General features: G+C 56.0%; 2 protein-coding genes across 4 annotated transcripts in view; one reads left to right on the top strand and one right to left on the bottom strand.

The window, feature by feature from the left end:
• Nucleotides 1-18,722, bottom strand: part of LOC138846442 (transforming growth factor beta-1 proprotein-like) — a 43,192-nt gene that overhangs the window by 3,734 nt on the left and 20,736 nt on the right. Inside the window, exon 7 of one of the 2 annotated variants that reach the window (XM_070062157.1) lies at nt 18,104-18,434. The exons of the other annotated variant lie outside the window; for it this stretch is intronic. The gene's annotated coding sequence lies outside the window, so the exon portion shown is untranslated. Of the gene's footprint in view, nt 1-18,103; nt 18,435-18,722 lie in introns of those variants that run through there. 2 annotated transcript variants of the gene reach the window in all.
• On the top strand, nt 3,356-14,127 carry LOC100352301 (transforming growth factor beta-1 proprotein). 2 transcript variants are annotated; one of them, XM_070062162.1, is made up of 7 exons: nt 3,356-3,538; nt 3,898-4,974; nt 6,872-7,032; nt 8,647-8,764; nt 12,225-12,302; nt 12,441-12,588; nt 13,901-14,127. In XM_070062162.1, exons 2-6 carry the CDS (start codon nt 4,653-4,655, stop codon nt 12,560-12,562), a joined length of 801 nt encoding a protein of 266 aa, XP_069918263.1. In that variant the 5' UTR covers nt 3,356-3,538; nt 3,898-4,652; the 3' UTR covers nt 12,563-12,588; nt 13,901-14,127. The 2 variants fall into 2 exon arrangements, with proteins under 2 accessions (XP_069918263.1, XP_069918261.1); XM_070062160.1 differs by lacking the exon at nt 3,356-3,538 and having other exon boundaries at nt 3,585-4,974.

Below are 18,722 nucleotides of genomic sequence, written 5' to 3'. Positions count from 1 at the left end.
GGATCGTTAGGGGAGGGGATTGTGGTCAGCTGGGTTAAGCCACCACTGGAGACTTCTGCATCCCATATTAAGTGCCTGCTTGACTCGGCTTCCCATCAGCTTCCTGCTCACGCACCTGGGAGGCAGCAGGTGATGGCTCATGCACTGAGCCCCATGCCTCCTTGTCATAGACCAGTATGGAGTTCCTGGCTTCTGGCTTTGGCTTCTTGTCCAGTTCAGCTTGTGGGCATTTGGGGAGTGAATCAGCAGATGGAAGATCTCTCTCTTTGTCTCTCTCTGTGTCTCTGTCTCTCCCTTTGTCACTCTGATATTCAAGTAAATAAATAAATCATTAAAAATAATAATCATAAAATAACACCATGTTAATTTTGATGGAAAAATGTAGAACTCATGCATACAAATAACTTCCAAACATTTCTTGGAAGGGTCTATGTGGGCTGCACAGGTGTCAGCAACAGGGCACTTGTGCTTGGGCTACACCTGAGAACAGGTAATGGCATGAGCTTGGGGCAAGAGCACTGCCTCTGCTTCCAGCCCTCCATGGGTCAGCAAGGAACACAGGCCTGGGTTAGCTCTGCTGCTGCAAGGACCTATTGTTTACTGTCACCAAGGGATTGCCTTGGTTTCTTTATCTGCAAAATGCGGATAAAAACAAAGCCATGGAAATGCTAGGAGAGATGGCACATGCTTTCGACAGGGCCTGGGGCACTCAGTGAGCTGCTGGTGTGCTCACCTCCCTGTCCTGTGTCCCATCATGGGACTGTGAGTGATGGTGTGCCTTAGGGTCGCTCTAGGGCATGAGCAGGAAGCGCACAAGTCCATGCAGAGCCACCGCATGCAACTGCCATGACTGTTATTGTTATTGTCATTGTTGGGCTGTGAGATTAAGTGGAGAACGCCTAGGAGACTGGGGGGAGGGGAGGCCCTCGACCTGCAGCAGTAGGGCCAGGGATTTGGGAGAAGCAGCCACAGCCTCTGGCCATTGCAGCCATTTGGGGAGTGAACTAGCAAATGGAAGACCTTTCTCTGTCTCTCCCTCTCACTGCCTGTAACTCTACCTCGCAAATAAAAATAAAATAAAATAGATGCTAGTTGGGATATTGGCATCCCATAGTTGGGAACCTGACACTTAAGTGGGAGACATGAATGAGACCTCAGTACTCAGGCATTGGGGAGTGAACCAGTGAATGAGATTTCTCTGTCTCTCTATCCCTCCATCCCTCAGGTACCCTGCCTTTTAAATAAATAAATAAATATCGTAAAGCAACAGAAACATTGATCTTTTGACACATTTCTGTAAGTCTGGAATCTGACAATAGCTGAGCTTGGGGCTGTGTCCCAGGTCCCTCCAGAGTTAGCAGTGAGGGTGTTCGCTTGCTTAGGGCTGGGAGACCGGGCTGCCCCCTGCATGAAGGCTCACATGGCACTGGTGCTGGCCACAGACCTCAGCTCTGCCCTGCTTTTGCCCCTCTGTTGGCTGCTTCTCTGTCCTCACACTGACCCCCTTAGAGTGAGGTACCCCCAGAGGGAGCAGGGAGGGGTTTCAGTGCCTTCGAGGACTCTGCCTCGGGAGTCACATCACAGCCCTGCAGCCCGGAAAGTGCAAGATCAAGGGGAGGCCTTAGGCTTCAGCTCCTGAAACGAGGGGTCCCCACACTCTATGGTTGTATTTTGTTTGATTTTTTTGGAAAAGTTTATTTTTATTTATTTGAAAGAGTTACAGAGCGAGGTAGAGACAGAGAGGTAGGTCTTCCATCTGCTGGTTCACTCCCCAAGTGGCTGCAATGCCTGGATCCTGGTGGATCTAAAGCCAGGAACTTCTTCAGGGTCTCCCACATAGGGGCAAGGGCCCAAGCACTTGGGCCAGCTTCTACTGTTTTCCTAGGCCATAGCAGAGAGCTAGATGGGAAGAGGAACAGCCAGGACACAAACCGGCGCCTATATGGGATGCCGGTGCTGCAGGCCGAGGCTTAGCCCACCACGCCACAGCACTGGCCCCTGATGCATGGGCTCAGCTATGGACGTTGCGGCCATGTAGGGAATGAACCAGCAGATGGAAGACTTCTCTCTCTCTCTCTCTGCTTCTGCTTCTCTGTAACTCTGACTTTCAAATGAATAAATACATCTTTTTTCTCAAAGATTTATTTAAAAGGCTGAGTGCCACACTGAACAAGCAAAGAGAATGAACATCTGCCATCTGCTGGTCATCTCCCCAAACGAGGGCAGCAATTCAAAGCCAGGAGCACGTGCTCCATTCCGCCCTCCAGGCTCCTGAGTCCACTGCCTGCTGCCTGCTCAGGCGCACCCCAGGAATCTGGGACTCGGTGGGCGCTCTGAGGTGCAGGCGCCACCATGCCGGCCCCTGCGGGCCTATTGAAGACATCCATAGACGGTGACTCCTTCAGTCTGGAACAATCCCACAAGCTGGGTGCTGTCATTCACCCTGATGGGGGAGAAACGGGAATAGATGCAAATGACGCTGGCCTCAAGTCTTCATGAAGCAGAAGCCCTGTGTACCCCACCCCGTGTGTCCGCGAGGACCAGGACTGACGCCCTGCAGTCCTCGTTACCAGGGCTGCACGGAGCAGGCACGCAGGACCGTGGCGTTCCCAGCTGTCTGTCAGGAACCTTCTCTCTCGGATGGCGCTACCTGTGTGCATGCTGTCCTGTGCACCTTGCTGCCTCCCTGGTCCTTCACGTGTGCAGCCCCCGCGGTAGGGGAGGCGCGGCTGGGCGGGACTCCCGGTCCTGAGGACCAGGCTGCCCTGGACGCGGAGGCGGGGAGAGGCGCTCAGGACCTCAGGCGCCCGCGTGCACCCGCCCCACGGCCCGGACCGCTGGGCCCGGGGACGCCGCTCGCTCACAGCACTGGCGGCGAACGTGCAGTCGCTGGGAGGGCCCGGACCGCTGGGCCTTGAGCAGCCTGGGGAACTCCGCAGAGGGAAGGGAAGCCCCGCCCCAGCCTCTGAGTGTCTGAGGAGAGGTTGTTTCCGATGTCGAGGCCCGGGGATGCACAGAATGACCCGAGGGAATTCCCCCGAGCTCAGGCTCACGTCTCGCATGTGGGGTTCAGGACGGGAGACAGGTGTTCTTTGGGGGGAGGAGGCGGGCCGCGAAGCTTATTTTGGCACATTTTCTCGAGAGGCTCTGCGGCACAAACAGTCGGCGCTCAAACTTCCCGGCCACACTCAAGATGGCAACTGCCCAGCCACGCCCCCAACGGCGGATCCCGGGGCCGGGGCTGGAGAGACGCTACGGAGAGATGTCCATCACGGCATCGCCCCGCCCCCGAGGACAGCGAGCACCAATCGGCCGCGTGCAGGGCGGGGGCAAGGCCAGGGGAGGAGCCTGCTGTTGTCCCAGCAACGGCCAGGGAGCCTGAGGCGAGGGCGGCTGCGGAGGGGTCAGAGGGGTCGCGCTGTCAGGGAGGTCCCACGGGAGGCGCCAGGCCGGCGTCGCTGGCGACCGCGAAGAGGACGGAGTAGGCCCAGAACCAGCATCCGGCTGCCGCATTCGCTCCCACTAGCCGTTAAGCGCTGTAGGTAGAGAGACGCAAGCGCTCCGGGTAGGGGCGGGGCCGAGGCGGCCCTGGACTCAAGACGCATGCGCGCTGGAGCTGGGCGGGCACGGATCGACGGGAGGCGGGGTTTCAATCCCTGTGGGTGGAGCTATCGGCCCCTGGGGCGGGACTGTCTGCGGGTGTTACCTGGATCAGGAAGAGAGTTGTTATCACCTGTTCCCCATCTTCTGGGGACACTGAGTCTGCGGACTCAGGGGGTTGACCAAACTAGGTTGGCGACCTACTTCTGCCCCTTAACCTGGATCACTTTTGGTTTATATTTTAAGGATTTATTTATTTATTTAAAAGGCAGAGAGAGAGAGATCTTTCATCCGCAGGTTCACTACTCAAATGGTCGCATGAAAGGGGCCCGGGCCAGGCTGAAGCCAGGAGACGGACTCCATCCTGGTCTTCCCTGTGAATGGTTTCAAGCTCAAGTGCTTGAAACACCTGCCGTTCGTTATCAGGAAGCTGGATCCGAAGCAGAGCAGATGCACCGCAATGGCACACTGCTGTGGGATGCGGGAGTCCCAGGGGGATCCCTTGGACAGCGAGGCTCTGGCTGGTACAGAGTGGGAGGGCACCTGCGGACAGCCCTGGGGTAGGAGCCTCAGGCTGTTGGGCCTGGGCGTGATCAGAGGATGGAGCTCCAGGAGCAGCCAAGTGATGCCAGCACTGGGGGCGGAACGGGAGGAGGAGCTGGAGGAGGGATAAAAAGCAAGGGTTTCTGAGACTTTTCCAGCATACCTGGGAGGGCTTGGCGCTGCGCTGGTCCGAGAGGACGCCACCCTCCTCACGGCCTCTGCGGCTTGCTCCATCCCCGCCTGCCTCCTGCACAGCGACCCCGGTGCTGACCAGCCGTCCGAGCCACAGACCCTGCCTCCCGGCTCCGGACCCCGCGCAGCCTAGCACCTTCCCTCCTCTGGGGAACGGGTCTCCCAGCCCTGCTGCGGCCCCCTATTCAAGACCGCCCACTCTTCCGTCGCATACCGAGACAGCCCTGCTTCTGCCTTCCTGAGGGCCGCGGCTTTCCCCTGAGACCCTCAGCCTCCCCATCCCACCCTAGCCCTGTACGGAGTGCGTCGCCTCCCCCATGGCGCCCTCCGGGATGCGACTGCTGCTGCCGCTGCTGTGGCTCTCAGTGTTGGCGCCCGGCCGCCCGGCCGCGGAAATGCCCGGCCGCAACGCCACCGACCTGGAGCTGCAGCAAAGGCAGCACCTGGAGGCCTTCCGTGCCCTGCTCCTGTCCAAGCTGAAGGCCCCCAGCCCCCGAAGCCTGGAGGAGGAACCAACCATTCCGGAGCCTGACGACGTGGACCACAGCACCCGCGAACAGAACGAGGAGGGCCTTGAGCTGTTGCCCCGCTACTTCCGCAAGGAGGTCACCCGCGTGCCAATGCTGGACAGCAACCACGGTGAGCTCCGAGGGGCAGGGACCGGGAGGGGGCCGCCAGGGGGCGCCGGAGGGCAGGGGTCGGGGAGGAAATTACCTGCAGAGGACACAGCAGGAGGAAGGGGACCCCTGGGTGCACAGGAAACGTGGGGGAGGGCGTGTCCTAAAGACGGGGGCGCTGAGCTCCCCGACCCTCAGGGACTGGTCCTGGAACAGTGCGCCAGCTGCACGGGACCCGCGGGGGCGAGGGAGGTCCCGGGGGACACAGGCAATGGGGTAGAAGCCGTTCCCTCCGCAGGGCACGTGGAATGCGGGGGTCGCGGGTGGGAGCTGCAGAGAGGGTGCTCTGTGGGGAGAGACTGAGCCCCTAGTCTGTGGGAAAGGGAGCCAGTGAGAAAGCTGGGCAGAGTTTGGGGGTCACGAAACGGAAAGACAGAAGGAGCAAAAGGTGAGGCGAACCGCCGCAAAGTGCCAGGAGCGTGGATCCGCTTCCAGGGCGCACGGGACAGGCAGGACTGCAGGGGTCGTGTTTCTCTCCCCTCGCAGCCGGATCTCCTGGAGCCTCAGTGTCTCCCTCTGCCAGGTGATGTAATCAGGTGCCTTCCTCAGAGCTCGTTGTGAGGGGCAGATGTCTTCACCCTCGCAAAGCTCTGGGCACAGCCTCTGGGAACAGTGCTCTTCAGCAGGCTGGTGACTAAGTGGCCGGTGTAGCCCGTGTGCCCGCCCTCCCCAATCCTGATTGGCTGTGCACCCGCTCTGTCAGGGCTTCCTCTGCATGGTCTCTGTCTGTCGCTCCCCGTCTTCATGGGGGAACGACACTAAGCCCTGCCTAGGCTTCATATCCGAGTCACGGCACCATTATGTCGCTCCCCCTCTTCGTGGAGGAACGACACAGGACCCTGCGCTGTTCTTTCGTCTGCTCGGCCCTCCCCGGGTTTGCTGCTGGTTCTTCCCGGGTTGGCTACTATCCCTTCCACCTCCGTGGAAGGGCAGTTCCCCCTGGCCGCATTCCCCACTTCCGCAGGGGAGCGGCACACCGCCGGCCGGCTCTCTCGGGGGCTGCACGGGTTCCCTTAGATGTTCCCCATAGATGTTCCCGGTGCATGCCGTCTCTCTCCTCCTTTATAGTCCTCCTCCGCCAATCCCAACTCGGCTGCCCACACGCCGAGTACGATGCTCTCCAATCAGGAGCAGGTCCTACAGTTTATTGGTTGAACTGGAGGCAGCTGTGCGGAAGCTGTTTACTTCTCTCCCAGCGCCATATTGTGGGAGAGCAGATGCATAGAATAAGTCTTAATTCCAGTAACTTAGTCTAGTCCGAGCTGCTCCCCACAGAGGAGAGCAGATGCATAGAATAAGTCTTAATTCCAGTAACTTAGTCTAGTCCGAGCTGCTCCCCACACTGTCTCCCACCTGGTCCTGCAGTAGTTTCTGCTCTTACAGATGAGGATCTGGCTCAGCGGGAGGACCCCTCCCCTCCAGGGTTCCCCAGGGCCGCAGTCAGGAGCCCTTGAGTGGAAGGCACAGAGCTGGACACTGCTGTTGAGGTTCAGAGAGAGGGACAGAGCCTCAGGGTCAGGGGGAGTGAGTGCCCCAGGTCACACAGCGCAGAGGCAGCAGGGGCTCTTCCTGACCCCAGGCTCTCCCCATGACCCCTCCTCTTGCAGTGCAATCCACATCTGAGCTGGGTGCCTGGGACAAGGGAGCCACACAGCCACTCCCTGGGTGGGCAGATGGAGGCCTCAGGTAGACAGAGTGGTCAGGACCCATGGTGCAGGGCAGGAAGCCCACCCAAAGGGACCCTGGGCCTCAAGGTCACACAGCTGAAAAGTGTCAGAGTCCAACTCCAACCTGGGGGTGCCTCTGCTTCTTTTACCCCTGCCAAAGCTCTGACTCCACTGTCTGCTCCTCCCAACTAGAAATCTACAAAAAATACAAAGATTGCGGGCACAGCGTCTATATGCTCTTCAACATGTCAGAGCTCCGGCAAGCAGTGCCCGAGCCGGTGTTGCTGTCCCGGGTGGAGCTGCGCATGCAAGTGCTCAAGTTACAGCAGGAGCAGCACGTGGAGCTGTACCAGGTGAGGAGGGAGCCTGAGCTGTGGCCAGGTGGGGGTGGAAGGCTGCTGGCCGCAGGTCCTCATAGATGGCCCCGGGAGGGGGAGGAGCACAGACCGGGGACTCCTGGGGCTCTGTTGAACTTCGCACTCTGCCAGGGTTTTCAAATGCTTGGAAGGCTGGTGTCTTAGGAGTTGGGTCCTGAAGAAGTCAGGACTCTGGGAAGTTGGAATCTCTGGACAGGATGAGGCTCCAGAAGTGTTCTGTCCAGTGTTGGCCAATGGTTAACATTTCACTTGATTAAAATTGAAATTGATTAATCTTAAATATTTCCCTTGCTCCACGTTCATTGAGTCATGGCTGATAATTTGTAATTAATTTTGAAATTTTAAAAAATATTTATTTCTTTGAGAGGTACAGTTACAATGAGAGGGAGAATGGCCAGTGCTGTAGCCTAGTGAGTAAAACTGCTGCCTGCAGTACTGGGGTACCATATGGGCGCCGGTTCGAGTCCCTGCTGCTCCACTTACGATCAGCTGTCTGCTACTACCTGAGAAAGCAGCAGCAGATGGCTCAAGCCCTTGGGCCCCTGCACCCGCATGGGAGACCTAGAGGAAGCTCCTGGCTTCTGGCTTCAGATAGGCCCAGCTCCAGCCATTCCATCCATTTGGTGAGTGAAGCAGCTGGTGGAAGACTTCTCTCTTTCTCTGCTTCTGCTTCTCTGAAACTCTACCTTTCAAATAAATAGATGTATTTTCAAAAAAATTAGAGGAGAGACAGAGAGAAAGGACTTCCATCCACTGGTTCGACCCCTAAATGGCCAGGATGGCTGGAGCTGGGGCTGGAGCTGCGTCTATCAGATCAGGAACCAGAGGTTTCCTCTAGGTCACCCGTGCTGTTGCAGGGGCCCAAACACTTGGGCCATCTTCTGCTTTCCCAGGCCAAAGAGAGTTCTATCAGAAAAGGAGTAGCCAGTACTTGAACCAGCGCTCATATGGGATGCTGGTGAACAGGCAGAGGCTTAGCCTACTATCCCACAGCACTGGCCCCTGGAGTCTGCCTCCCTCCCTCTCTCTCTCTCTCTTTCTTTTAGATTATTTATTTGAAAGGCAGAGTTGCAGAAAGAGGAGGATACAGATAGAGACAGCAATAGAGAGAGATTTCATCTGCTGGTTCACTCCCCTTATGGCAACCACCACCCAGGCTGGACCTGGCCCAAGCCAGGAGTATGGAACTCCATCCTGGGTTCCTCCGTGGGAGGCAGGGGGCCACCTTCTGCTGCTTTCTCATGTACATCAGCAGGAGCTGAATGGGAAGTGGAGCAACCAGGGCTTCATCCACTGCTCAGTGGGACGCTGGCATCACAGGCCGTGGCTTAACCTGCCCACCGCAACTCCAGCCAGAGAGTCCTTTTCATTTCTTATTGATTTCCTTGAGAGACAGACAGACACACACACACACACACACACATATATGTATGTATATATATATATGTATATATATACACAGAGAGAGAGTGTGTGTGTCTGAGGGCCGCTAGTGGTGCCTGGAGTTCAGCTGGAGTTGGGAGCGTGGTCTGTGTGGTGAGGTGTTGGTGGCATCTCTGGCCTTCTCTCTCCCCGTGCTTTGTCCTGCAGAAAGACAGCAGCGATTCCTGGCAATACATCAAGAGCCGGAATCTGGCACCCAGTGACACAGATGAGTGGTTGTCCATTGTTGTCACCAGAGTTGTGCGGACGTGGCTGAGCCGTGGAGGTAAGGATCGCAGGTCTACCCCACCGCTGCTTCTCCTGGGTTCTGCCCCCGCCCCCTGTTGGTGTCAGAGGCACTCAGAGCTGGGAGGTGAGTGAGGGATCTGTTCATGGATCATCCATGTCCTGAGCACCTGCCTTCTGCCCTGCCCTGTGACAGGTGATGCAGGGGACAGACACAGCCTGACCAGGACAGCCCAGTCCTGGCCTGCACGGAGCTCATTATCATCTGGGTGGGTGGTTGGGTGGGTGGTTAGCTGTGCAGTGATGACCCAGAGTGGCCATGCTGGGATGAGGAGCCCAAAGGGAGTGCCTGGCCCAGCCTAGGTTCAGGGAGGGCTTCCTGGAGGAGGACGTTTCTGAGTTGATGTTGGAGGGCTGAGTAAGATCCGGAAGGAAGCAGTGAGGGGCCGCATGTTCTGGGCAGGGAGCAGCCTGTGCAAAGGCCCTGAGAGCAGGCAGAGCCGGGCACAGTGCATCTGCCCAGGAAAGGACTGGGCCACTCCTCTCCCTCGCTGAGTCCACAGTGCCCAGGGGTCCCTCCTAGTCATGCACGCATCCCAGGACTCCCCTCTGTCGCTCCCCCTCTTCTTGGAGGAACGACACAGGACCCTGCGCTGTTCTTTCGTCTGCTCGGCCCTCCCCGGGTTTGCTGCTGGTTCTTCCCGGGTTGGCTACTGTCCCTTCCACCTCCGTGGAAGGGCAGTTCCCCCTGGCCACATTCCCCACTTCCGCAGGGGAGCGGCACACCGCCAGCCGGCTCTCTCGGGGGCTGCACAGGTGTTCCCCTTAGATGTTCCCCTTAGATGTTCCTGGTGCATGCCGTCTCTCTCCTCCTTTATAGTCCTCCTCCGCCAATCCGAACTCGGCTGCCCACACGCTGAGTACGCTGCTCTCCTCCAATCAGGAGCAAGTCCTACAGTTTATTGGCTGAACTGGAGGCAGCTGTGCAGAAGCTGTTTTCTTCTCTCCCAGCGCCATATTGTGGGAGAGCAGGAGCATAGAATAAGTCTTAATTCCAGTAACAGTCTAGTCCGAGCTGCTCCCCACACCCTCAGGCTCCTGTCCTGGGCCCGGCCCTGTGTGGGAGGCGTGGGGGACACAGTGGGGAGCAGGACAGCCCTGGGTCCTGCCCTCCTGGGTCCACTTCCCTCTGCACTTAGCAGTTCCTGCCAAAGCCCCGGCAGGCAGCAGTGACCTGGAAGGACCAAGGCTGTGAATGGGGAGGCAAAGGCAGAGGGGTTGGGATGAGGGTGGGGAAGCCCCCATTGCTGTGTGGGCCCAGAGCAGGCACCCAAACTCATCTGGGGGCCAGGAGGGCTCCCTGGAGGAGGGCGATTGTGTGGAGACTCACAGGAGAATTCCTTAGACCAGGTGCAGTGAGGGCTCCCTGACCAGAGAGGGTGCCTGACAGGATCTCCCGTGTCTGGGTCGCTATCTGTCCAAGCACACAGCCCAGGGCCCGCAGGCAGGAGGAGCTTAGAAACCATCACTCACTCATTCCAGTTGCCTTTATCCCACATCTGCCCTCGGGAAAGCCCCAGGCTGAGCTTTGGCTCCCAGCCTTGGCCCCCTGTGTGACCAAGGGCAGGTCACGTCCTTTCTGTATGTCAGCTGCTAGGCCTGTCAGATGGACAGTGGGGGGGATTACAGGGACAGCACACAGGGAGGGGTTAGGTCAGAGCACCCAGTACCTGTGAGCTGATTGGCTACTGTTGGTCCATCCCTCAGTGTTTCCTCCAGATGTTTGTTTCTGTGCTTAAAGATTTATTTATTTAAGTCCGGCGCCACAGCTCACTAGGCTGATCATCCGCCTTGCAGCGCCGGCACATCGGGTTCTAGTCCCGGTTGCCCCTCTTCCAGACTAGCTCTCTGCGGTGGACAGGGAGTGCAGTGGAGGATGGCCGAAGTCCTTGGGCCCTGTACCCCATGGGAGACCAGGATAAGTACCTGGCTCCTGCCATCGGATGAGCGCGGTGCGCTGGCCGCAGCACTCTGGCCACGGCTGCCATTGGAGGGTGAACCAACGGCAAAGGAAGACCTTTCTCTCTGTCTCTCTCTCTCACTGTCCACTCTGCCTGTCAAAAAATTAAAAAAAAAAAAAAAGATTTATCTATTTAAAAAAGGATTTCTTTATTTATTGAAAGGCAGAGTTAGAGAAATAGAGATCTTCCACTGACCTGTTCACTGGCTGGGACGTGCCAGGATGAAGCCAGGAGCCTGGAACTATCAGGGTCTCCACGGTGGTGCCAGGGCCCAGAGCACTTGGGCCATTTCTGCTGTTTTCCCAGGCAGCTCTCTGAGGTGGAGCAGCCAGTGGACTATCTTATGGTCCAGCTTCAAAGCTGCCCACTGGGACGTCAGCATCCCACATGGGTGCCTGTTCAATTTCCGGTCGCTCCACTTCTGATCCAGCTCCCAAATATTTGCCAGGGAAAGGAGCAGAACTGCACCCACATGGCAGAGCACTATGAAGCTCCTGGATTTGGCCGGGCCTAATCCTGTCCATTGCAGCCATTTTGGTAGTGAACCAGCAGATGGAAGATCTCTCTCTCCAACTTTTTTTGTTTTTTTTTTTTTTTAACATTTATTTATTTATTTGAAAGTCTGTGTTACACAGAGAGAGAGAGAGAGAGAGAGACTTCCATCTTAAATCCGCTGGTTCCCTCCCCAATTGGCTGCAATGGCCGGAGCTGCACTGATCCGAAGTCAGGAGCCAGGAGTTTTTTCCGGGTCTCCCACGTGGATGCAGGGGCCCAAGGACTTGGGCCATCTTCTCCTGCTTTCCCAGGCCACAGCAGAGAGCGGGATTGGAAGTGGAGCAGCCGGGACTCGAACCGGCGCACATATGGGATGCCAGCACTGCTTGCCGCGGTTTCACCCACTACACCACGGCGCCAGCCCCCAACTTTTTTTTTCTTGTAACTGTTTTTCAGTTGAATAAATAGTTTTTTGTTTGTTTGTTTGTTTGGTTTTTGGATACAAAGTCAATCAGCCAGAACTCTAACTGCTGCTATGGAATGCCAGCGTCTCAGTTGGTGGCTTAAACTGTTGCCCAACAATGCCAGCTCTGAGATCTTTGTTAAAAGGTTGTGGGTCAGGCCCAGCTGAAAACAAAAAAAACTGAGGCTCTCTCTCTCTGGGTGCACACTGCATCTACTGAGAACAGTGAGGAAATAAATAGCCAAACACCAGAGGTCACATGCTATGGGGAACAAGGTGATGTCATGGTCTGGGAGGGTGTGCATCCTGCAGGGCTCACTGAGGAGGTGATGTGAGCTGAGACCTGAAGGGGACGCTGCTGGCAAAGCAAAGAGCTGAGCACCATGGTGGGGGTGGTGGAGGGGCAGGGGAGGGCTGTCCAGGCAGGAGGAGCCCCCTGGAGTTTGCTCCTTCCTTCCCCTTCCTCCAGGGTCTGGCTGGGCCTCCCACTCAGACTGCCTTCCCTCTCCCCACTCCCACAGAGGAAACAGAGGGCTTCCGCCTCAGCACCCACTGCTCCTGTGACAGCACAGATGATGTCCTCCAACTGGACATCAACGGTGAGTCCCAACCTGGCCCAGCCCATCCCCGGCTGTGATCTGTGTGTGCCTGCATGTGCTCATGTGTGTGTGTGTGTGTACCCCCAACCCCACAAATCAGCCTTGGACCACTGATCTAGAGAGCCCTCACCCTAACAGGGATCAGTTCCGGCCGCCGAGGTAACCATGCCGCCGCTCATAGCATGAACCGGCCCTTCCTGCTCCTTGTGGCTACCCCCCTAGAGAGGGCACTGCAGCTAAATGGCGCCTGGCACCACTGAGCCCTGGACACCAACTACTGCTTCAGGTGAACATGGCGGTCTCTGACTGTGGCCCTCCGCACTCGGCTGGGCTTCTCTTTAGCCTGAGGGTCGGGACCTGGCAGCTGGGTTGGGACCTGGGAGGCCTAGAACGTGGGGCCTGGGCCCCTTCCTGGTGCAGTGCAGCAGTCGGAGGCTGTCAGGATGTGGGCACGGGAACTGGAATGCGGTGTGGCAAGGCTGCCTTGCTGGGGGCTTCTGAGTGTCTGGGGCTGGAGTTCTAGAATGCTGGGTGAGCGTCTGTGACTGGGAGCAAGGCCGCTGGAGTCGAGGAGGCTGCCTGCTGGGAGCCTAGAGGGAGGAGACTGTGCGTTTTGGGTTCCCACACCCCGGGCAGATCGGAGCCCCCAGTGCTGGCCCCTGGTGTTGGGACATTAGGCTCCCAGGGCTGGGACCTGGGCTGAAATGGGAGCCCTGGCTGGGTGTGGAGGAAGTGGGGATGCTGACTGCCCAGGATGCGGGCTCAGCCAGAGAGTGCAGGGCCTGGCAGGCGGCAGGCTGGGCCTCGTGTGCTGGCTGCGTGTGGCGGGAGGCTGCATGGGAGGGTGGAACGTGGGGTCCTGGAAGGCCTGGCACCTGGCGAGCTGGGACGCGGGAAGGGCGTCTTGGAGCTGGAGCGCGGGGACCTCACAGCCCAGTCAGCTGGGGCCCAGGTCCCTGGAGTTCACTTAGAATGTGAGGGCCGAGCGGGGAGTCGCAGCCCACCCCTCCCCCAGGAGAATCTGTGGTGCTGTCCCGGCTTTCTTTCATGGTTTCCCTGGCTGGACGTCGCCCCTTGTCCAGGGCTCTTCCAGCACCAGATCTCACACCTGGGCTAGGACCCCCAGGGAGTGAGGGGCTGCGGTCCAGAGCGCCCTGGACTCTGGGAGGCAAAACAGGAGCTCAGCGGCGAGGGCGCTGCCCGGAGTCAGACCTGGACCTGCTCAGGGCTCTGGGCCACGGGGACGCAGGCTGCGGAATCTAGACCTGGGAGCCCGATCCAGGGGGCACCCCCTCCACACACACACACACGTACCAGGGAATCCAGAAAGTTAATTTGGAATTGGAATTAAAAACCTGTAATTATTTTGGTGCAAAAAGATTTATGATATCTCTGCAGAGTTTTGTTTTTTGTAATGTGTATTTTTCACTTGTTTTGAAAGTAATTTTCCATCAAAAATTACTTTGCCCAATCATAAGTATACATAAGTAAGTACCCCTGGGTGGGCGTTGTGGTATAGCAGGTAAACCTGCTGCCTGCACCGCCGGCATCCCCTATGGGCTCCAGTCTGATTCCTGGCTGCTCCACTTCTGATCTAGCTCCTGCTAATGGGCCTAGGAAAGCAAGAGAAGAGGGCTCAATGCCTGGGCCCCAGCACCCACGTGGAGACCTAGATGAAGCACCTGGCTCAGGCCTGGCCCAGCTCCAGCCGTTGATCCTTTTGGCCAATGAACCAGCGGATGGATGAGCTTTCTCAGTCTTCCTGTATCTCTGTAACTCTGCTTTTCAAATAAAATAAATAAATAAATAAGCAAATAATCTGTTATATAGTAGTTATAAATATGCATTTACTTATATAAATCATATATAAATATACAAATAGATATTTGTATATTGTATAAATGGGTAATATATATTATAGATTATAATACATATAAGTAATGTTTATGTATGTATTTAGACTTTATATAAACATTGAGTATATAAAAATGGATGGGGGGCCGGCACTGTGGCGCAGCAGGTTAAGGCCCTGGCCTGAAGCGCCGGCATCCCATATGGGCACCAGTTCTATTCCAGCTGCTCCTCTTTTTTTTTTTTTTTTTTTTTGACAGAGTGGACAGTGAGAAAGAGAGAGACAGAGAGAAAGGTCTTCCTTTATCCTTGGTTTACTCTCCAATGGCCGCTGCATCCCGTGCGTTTTGGCCTGTGCACTGCGCTGATCTGAAGTCAGGAGCCAAGTGCCTCTCCTGGTTTCCCATGTGGGTGCAGGGCCCAAGGACTTGGGCCATCCTCCACTGCCTTCACAGGCCACAGCAGAGAGCTGGACTGGAACAGGGGCAACCGGGTCAGTATCCGGCACCCGACCGAGACTAGAACCCGATGTGCCGGCACCGTAGGCAGAGGATTAGCCTATTTAGCTGCAGCACCGGCCACAGCCAGCTGCTCCTCTTCCAACCTAGCTCTCTGCTATGGCCTGGGAAAGCAGTAAAAGATGGCCCAAGTGCTTGGGGCCCTGCACCCACATGGGAGACCTGGAAGAAGCTCCTGCTTCCTGGCCTTGTATCGGCACAGCTCCAACTGTTGCAGGCAATGGAGGAGTGAACCAGCAGATGGAAGACCTCTCCCTCTCTCTGCCTCTCCTCACTCTGTGTAACTCTAATATTTTTTTTATTTTGAAAGTTAAACCATAAAAATGGGTCCCTGCACTGTGGCATAGCTGGTTAAGCCACCTGGGATGCTGAAATCCCATATGAGTGCCACTTCAAGTCCTGGCTGCTATACTTCTGATCCAGCTTCCTGCTAATGGCCAGAGAAAGCGGCAGAGGATAGCCCAAGTTCTTGGGCCCCTGCACCTATGTAGGAGACTTGGAAAAAGCTCCTGGCTCCTGGCTTCAGCCTGACCAAGCCTGGCCGTGCAGCCATTTGGGGAGTGAACCAGTTGATGGAAGACCTCTCTCTCTCTCTTTCTGTAACTCTACCTCTCAAATAAATGAATAATTTTTTTAAAAAAGCTTGTATTTATTTATTTATTTGAAAGAGAGGAGAGGGAGAGATCCCAAAACGGTGCAACAGCCGGCACTGGTCCAGGTCCAAGCCAGGAGCCAGGAGCTTCATCCGGGGCTCCCAGGGACAGTTCTCTGCTGCCCTCCCAGGCTCACAAGGAGGCAGCTGGATCTGAAGTGGAGCAGCCAGGACTCCACCCAGCACCCATTTCGGAGGCCTACACCGAAGTCAGCAGCTTAACCTCCTGGGCCTCAGTGCCTGCACCAATCAATCAATCTTAAAAGAATAAAAGAACAGAGCCTACCCTTAAGCACTCAGAGGTTTTTGTGCCAGGCTCCGCCCAGGGCCAGGTCTCACTGCCCAGAGCCACCGGCTGCTTTATGTGCCAGCACAGGCATTCAGAGCTGAAGGGGCCAGAGCGCCTGGGTGACAGGGTGACTATGGGGCCAGCACTGTGGTATAGTAGGTTAAGCCTCTGCCTGCAGTGCCGGCATCCCATATGGGTGCCAGTTCGTGTCCTGGCTGCTCCATTTCCCATCCAGCTCCCTGCTGATGTGCCTGGGGAGGCAGCAGAGTATGGCCCAGGTGCTTGGGCCCCTCCACTCATGTGGGAGACTGGGATGAAGCTCCTGGCTCCTCCCTTCTGATGGGCCCAGCTCCTGCCATTAATGGTGTGGCCATCTGGGGGAGTGAACCAGCTGGTGGAAGATATCTCTAACTCTGATTTTCAAATGAATGAATAAAACTTAAAAAGAAAATGCAGACTTTCCCACTGGTCAAAACAAACAAACAAACAAAAGGCTACATGTGAGCAAAACAGAAAAACACGGTGACAGGCATGAGTGTCCTGCGACGCTGTGAAAGAGGACACAGCCCGGACCCAAGTGAAGACGGCCTCTGAGTGGCCTCACTGGCCCTGGTCCATGTGCAGGGATGGTGCGACCCCTCCCCCACTCCCATTCACGGGGTCTGCACCCGTGGCCTCAACCAACCACAGAGCAAGAATTCTCCAGGGGAGGGCACTGGGCAGGTGGTTCAGGCATGTGTGGCACGTCCGCTCCCGTTTCAGTGGGCTGAGGTTCAAGTTCTGATTCAGCGTCCTGCTAATGCGCATCCTGGGAGGCAGCGGCCCACGGCGAAAGCAGTTGGGAGACAGAAGGGGCTCTCGCCGGGGCTTCAGCCTGCCTCAGGTCTGGCCATCGCCGCACTTGGGGGAGTGAACCAGAGGACGGAAGGTGTGTCTCGCCCCCCACATCTTTTTTTGGCTGCAGTACAGCAGCTGCACCTAAGCCCTGGACCGTCCGTGACCCCTCTCCACGTCCGGGGTCCTCCACGGGGTCCCTGGGCAGCAGCAGCCAGGCGCGGACAGCTGGCGGGAGACCCTCAGCAGCGGCCGCCGTGACCCCGCCCCAGCTGACCCGGAAGTGCTCCCGGAACCCGTCCCGGACGAGGCCAGGCCTGTGGCCTCCAGGGCCCCTGAGTCACTCCACTTCGTCCTTGCTTGCAAGGCCTCTTCCCTCAGTCTGGCAGCCCCAGAGCACACACAGAGGCCTCCCGGGGCCCTCGGGCGTCGGAGACAGGGTCAGCAGACCCGCGGAGCCCGTGGGCAGCTGAGCGAGCGTGAAAACCTCAGCCCACGCAGGCTCACGACACACAGGCCGACAGCAGCTCTGAGCTGAACGCCGGGTTCCGGGTGCGGATGCTGGCACAGACGCTCCCAGTCTGGCCCAAGCCAACCTCCGACACCCGGGAGTCCTGGAGCTCCCCGCAGGCCTCCCAGAACTTCGCTTGGCGACGCTGGGGTGCGGGCGCTCTGCGCAGGCGCCGCCGCCCACGTGACCCTGTGCCCGCCCACTTCCTGCCGCGCGGAAGGTTCCAGAGCCCGGGGCGCCCGCGCGGGCTGGGCTGGGGGAGCGGGGGCTGCGGAGCCCGGCCGGAGCCGCGAGAGGGGCTCTGCGGGGTCCCGTGGGCGTCCAGGCGTCCCCGGCGGGCTCCTCCGTCCTCTGCTGGGACGTTTGGACGGAGAAAGAGCCGGCCGCGGGCTAGGCCTTGAGAGGGGCGGTGCCTCTCCTGGGCTCCTCCTAGAGTTCCCGGAGCCGCGCTTCTCCGTGTGAGACACCCGCTCACGGGTAACATGTGTGTGTAGTGTGTGCGTGTGTTCTATGTAACATGTGTGTAGTGTGTGTTCTATGTAACATGTGTGTATGTAGTATGTATGTTTCTACGTAACATCTGTGTAGTATGTGCGTGTGTTTCTACGTAACATCTGCGTATGTAGTATGTTTCTACGTAACATCTGCGTATGTAGTATGTTTCTATGTAACATCTGTGTATGTAGTATGTTTCTATGTAACATCTGTGTATGTAGTATGTTTCTATGTAACATCTGTGTATGTAGTATGTTTCTATGTAACGTGTGTGTATGTAGTATGTTTCTATGTAACGTGTGTGTATGTATAACTACATATAACATCTGTGTGTTTAATGTATAATCTGAAGTTAATGTTTACAAAATTGGTTATATCTATTATAAATATCCATTTATATAATATCTAAATGTTAGGTATGTAATAATATGTAGTTACATAATATGTACCATCCATTGTTTTATATACTTAATGTTTCTACAATGTATAATTATAGGTATAAATACATATTCATATCTGTTCTAATCCATAGCAAAGTGTCCATTTCTATAATATCCAAATTCCTATTTTTATGTATCTGTATATTTATGTATTATTGGTATATTTATATAATGTATGAATACAAATATATTTTATATTCATAGAATAGCATTTATTAGTTTATTATTCATTTATTTAAAATACTTATTTTTCTTTTTTGAAAGGCAGAGTTACAGAGATAGGGAGAGAGAGCGAGCGAGCAAGCTTCCATCTGCTTGTGCACTCCCCAAATGTCCAGGGCTGCGGCAGGCCAAAGCCAGGAGCCAGAGCTTCATACGGACCTCCCACGTGGGTGCCGAAGCACTTGGGGTATCTTCATTGCTTTCCCAGGTTAATTAGTAGGAAGTGGGATCAAAGTAGAGCAGCCAGGCATCAGACTGGAGCCCATATGGGATGCTGGCGGTGCAGGCAGCTGGTTTACCTGTTAGGCCACAATGCCTACCTGTGAGTATTAATTTATATAAAATTATTGAGGAGCAAAGTAAGATTTTGATGCAAAAACTTTTTTAATACATGGAAAATACATACATTAAAAAACATGCATAGATTTCAGAAACCATTTGTACCAAAATATGCTCGGGCTGTTAATTCCAGTTTTCAGTTAACTTTCTGGATTCCCTGGTACGTGTGTGTTGGGGGTGTCCCCTGGATCGGGCTCCCAGGTCTAGATTCCGCAGCCTGCGTCCCCGTGGCCCAGAGCCCTGAGCAGGTCCAGGTCTGACTCCGGGCA

This window comes from Oryctolagus cuniculus, chromosome 18 (assembly GCF_964237555.1).
Source record: "Oryctolagus cuniculus chromosome 18, mOryCun1.1, whole genome shotgun sequence".
Lineage (NCBI taxonomy): Eukaryota > Metazoa > Chordata > Mammalia > Lagomorpha > Leporidae > Oryctolagus > Oryctolagus cuniculus.
Note: the sequence above shows the minus strand (reverse complement) of the source record. Positions and strands in the feature narration are given on the sequence as shown.

Excerpts from the sequence above, each read along its gene's own strand:
- LOC100352301 (XM_070062162.1), top strand. The coding sequence starts at position 4,653 with ATGGCGCCCTCCGGGATGCGACTGCTGCTGCCGCTGCTGTGGCTCTCA. Across the intron at positions 8,765-12,224 it reads GACGTGGCTGAGCCGTGGAG|AGGAAACAGAGGGCTTCCGC; the intron begins GTAAGGATCGCA and ends CCACTCCCACAG. Across the intron at positions 12,303-12,440 it reads CCTCCAACTGGACATCAACG|GGATCAGTTCCGGCCGCCGA; the intron begins GTGAGTCCCAAC and ends TCACCCTAACAG.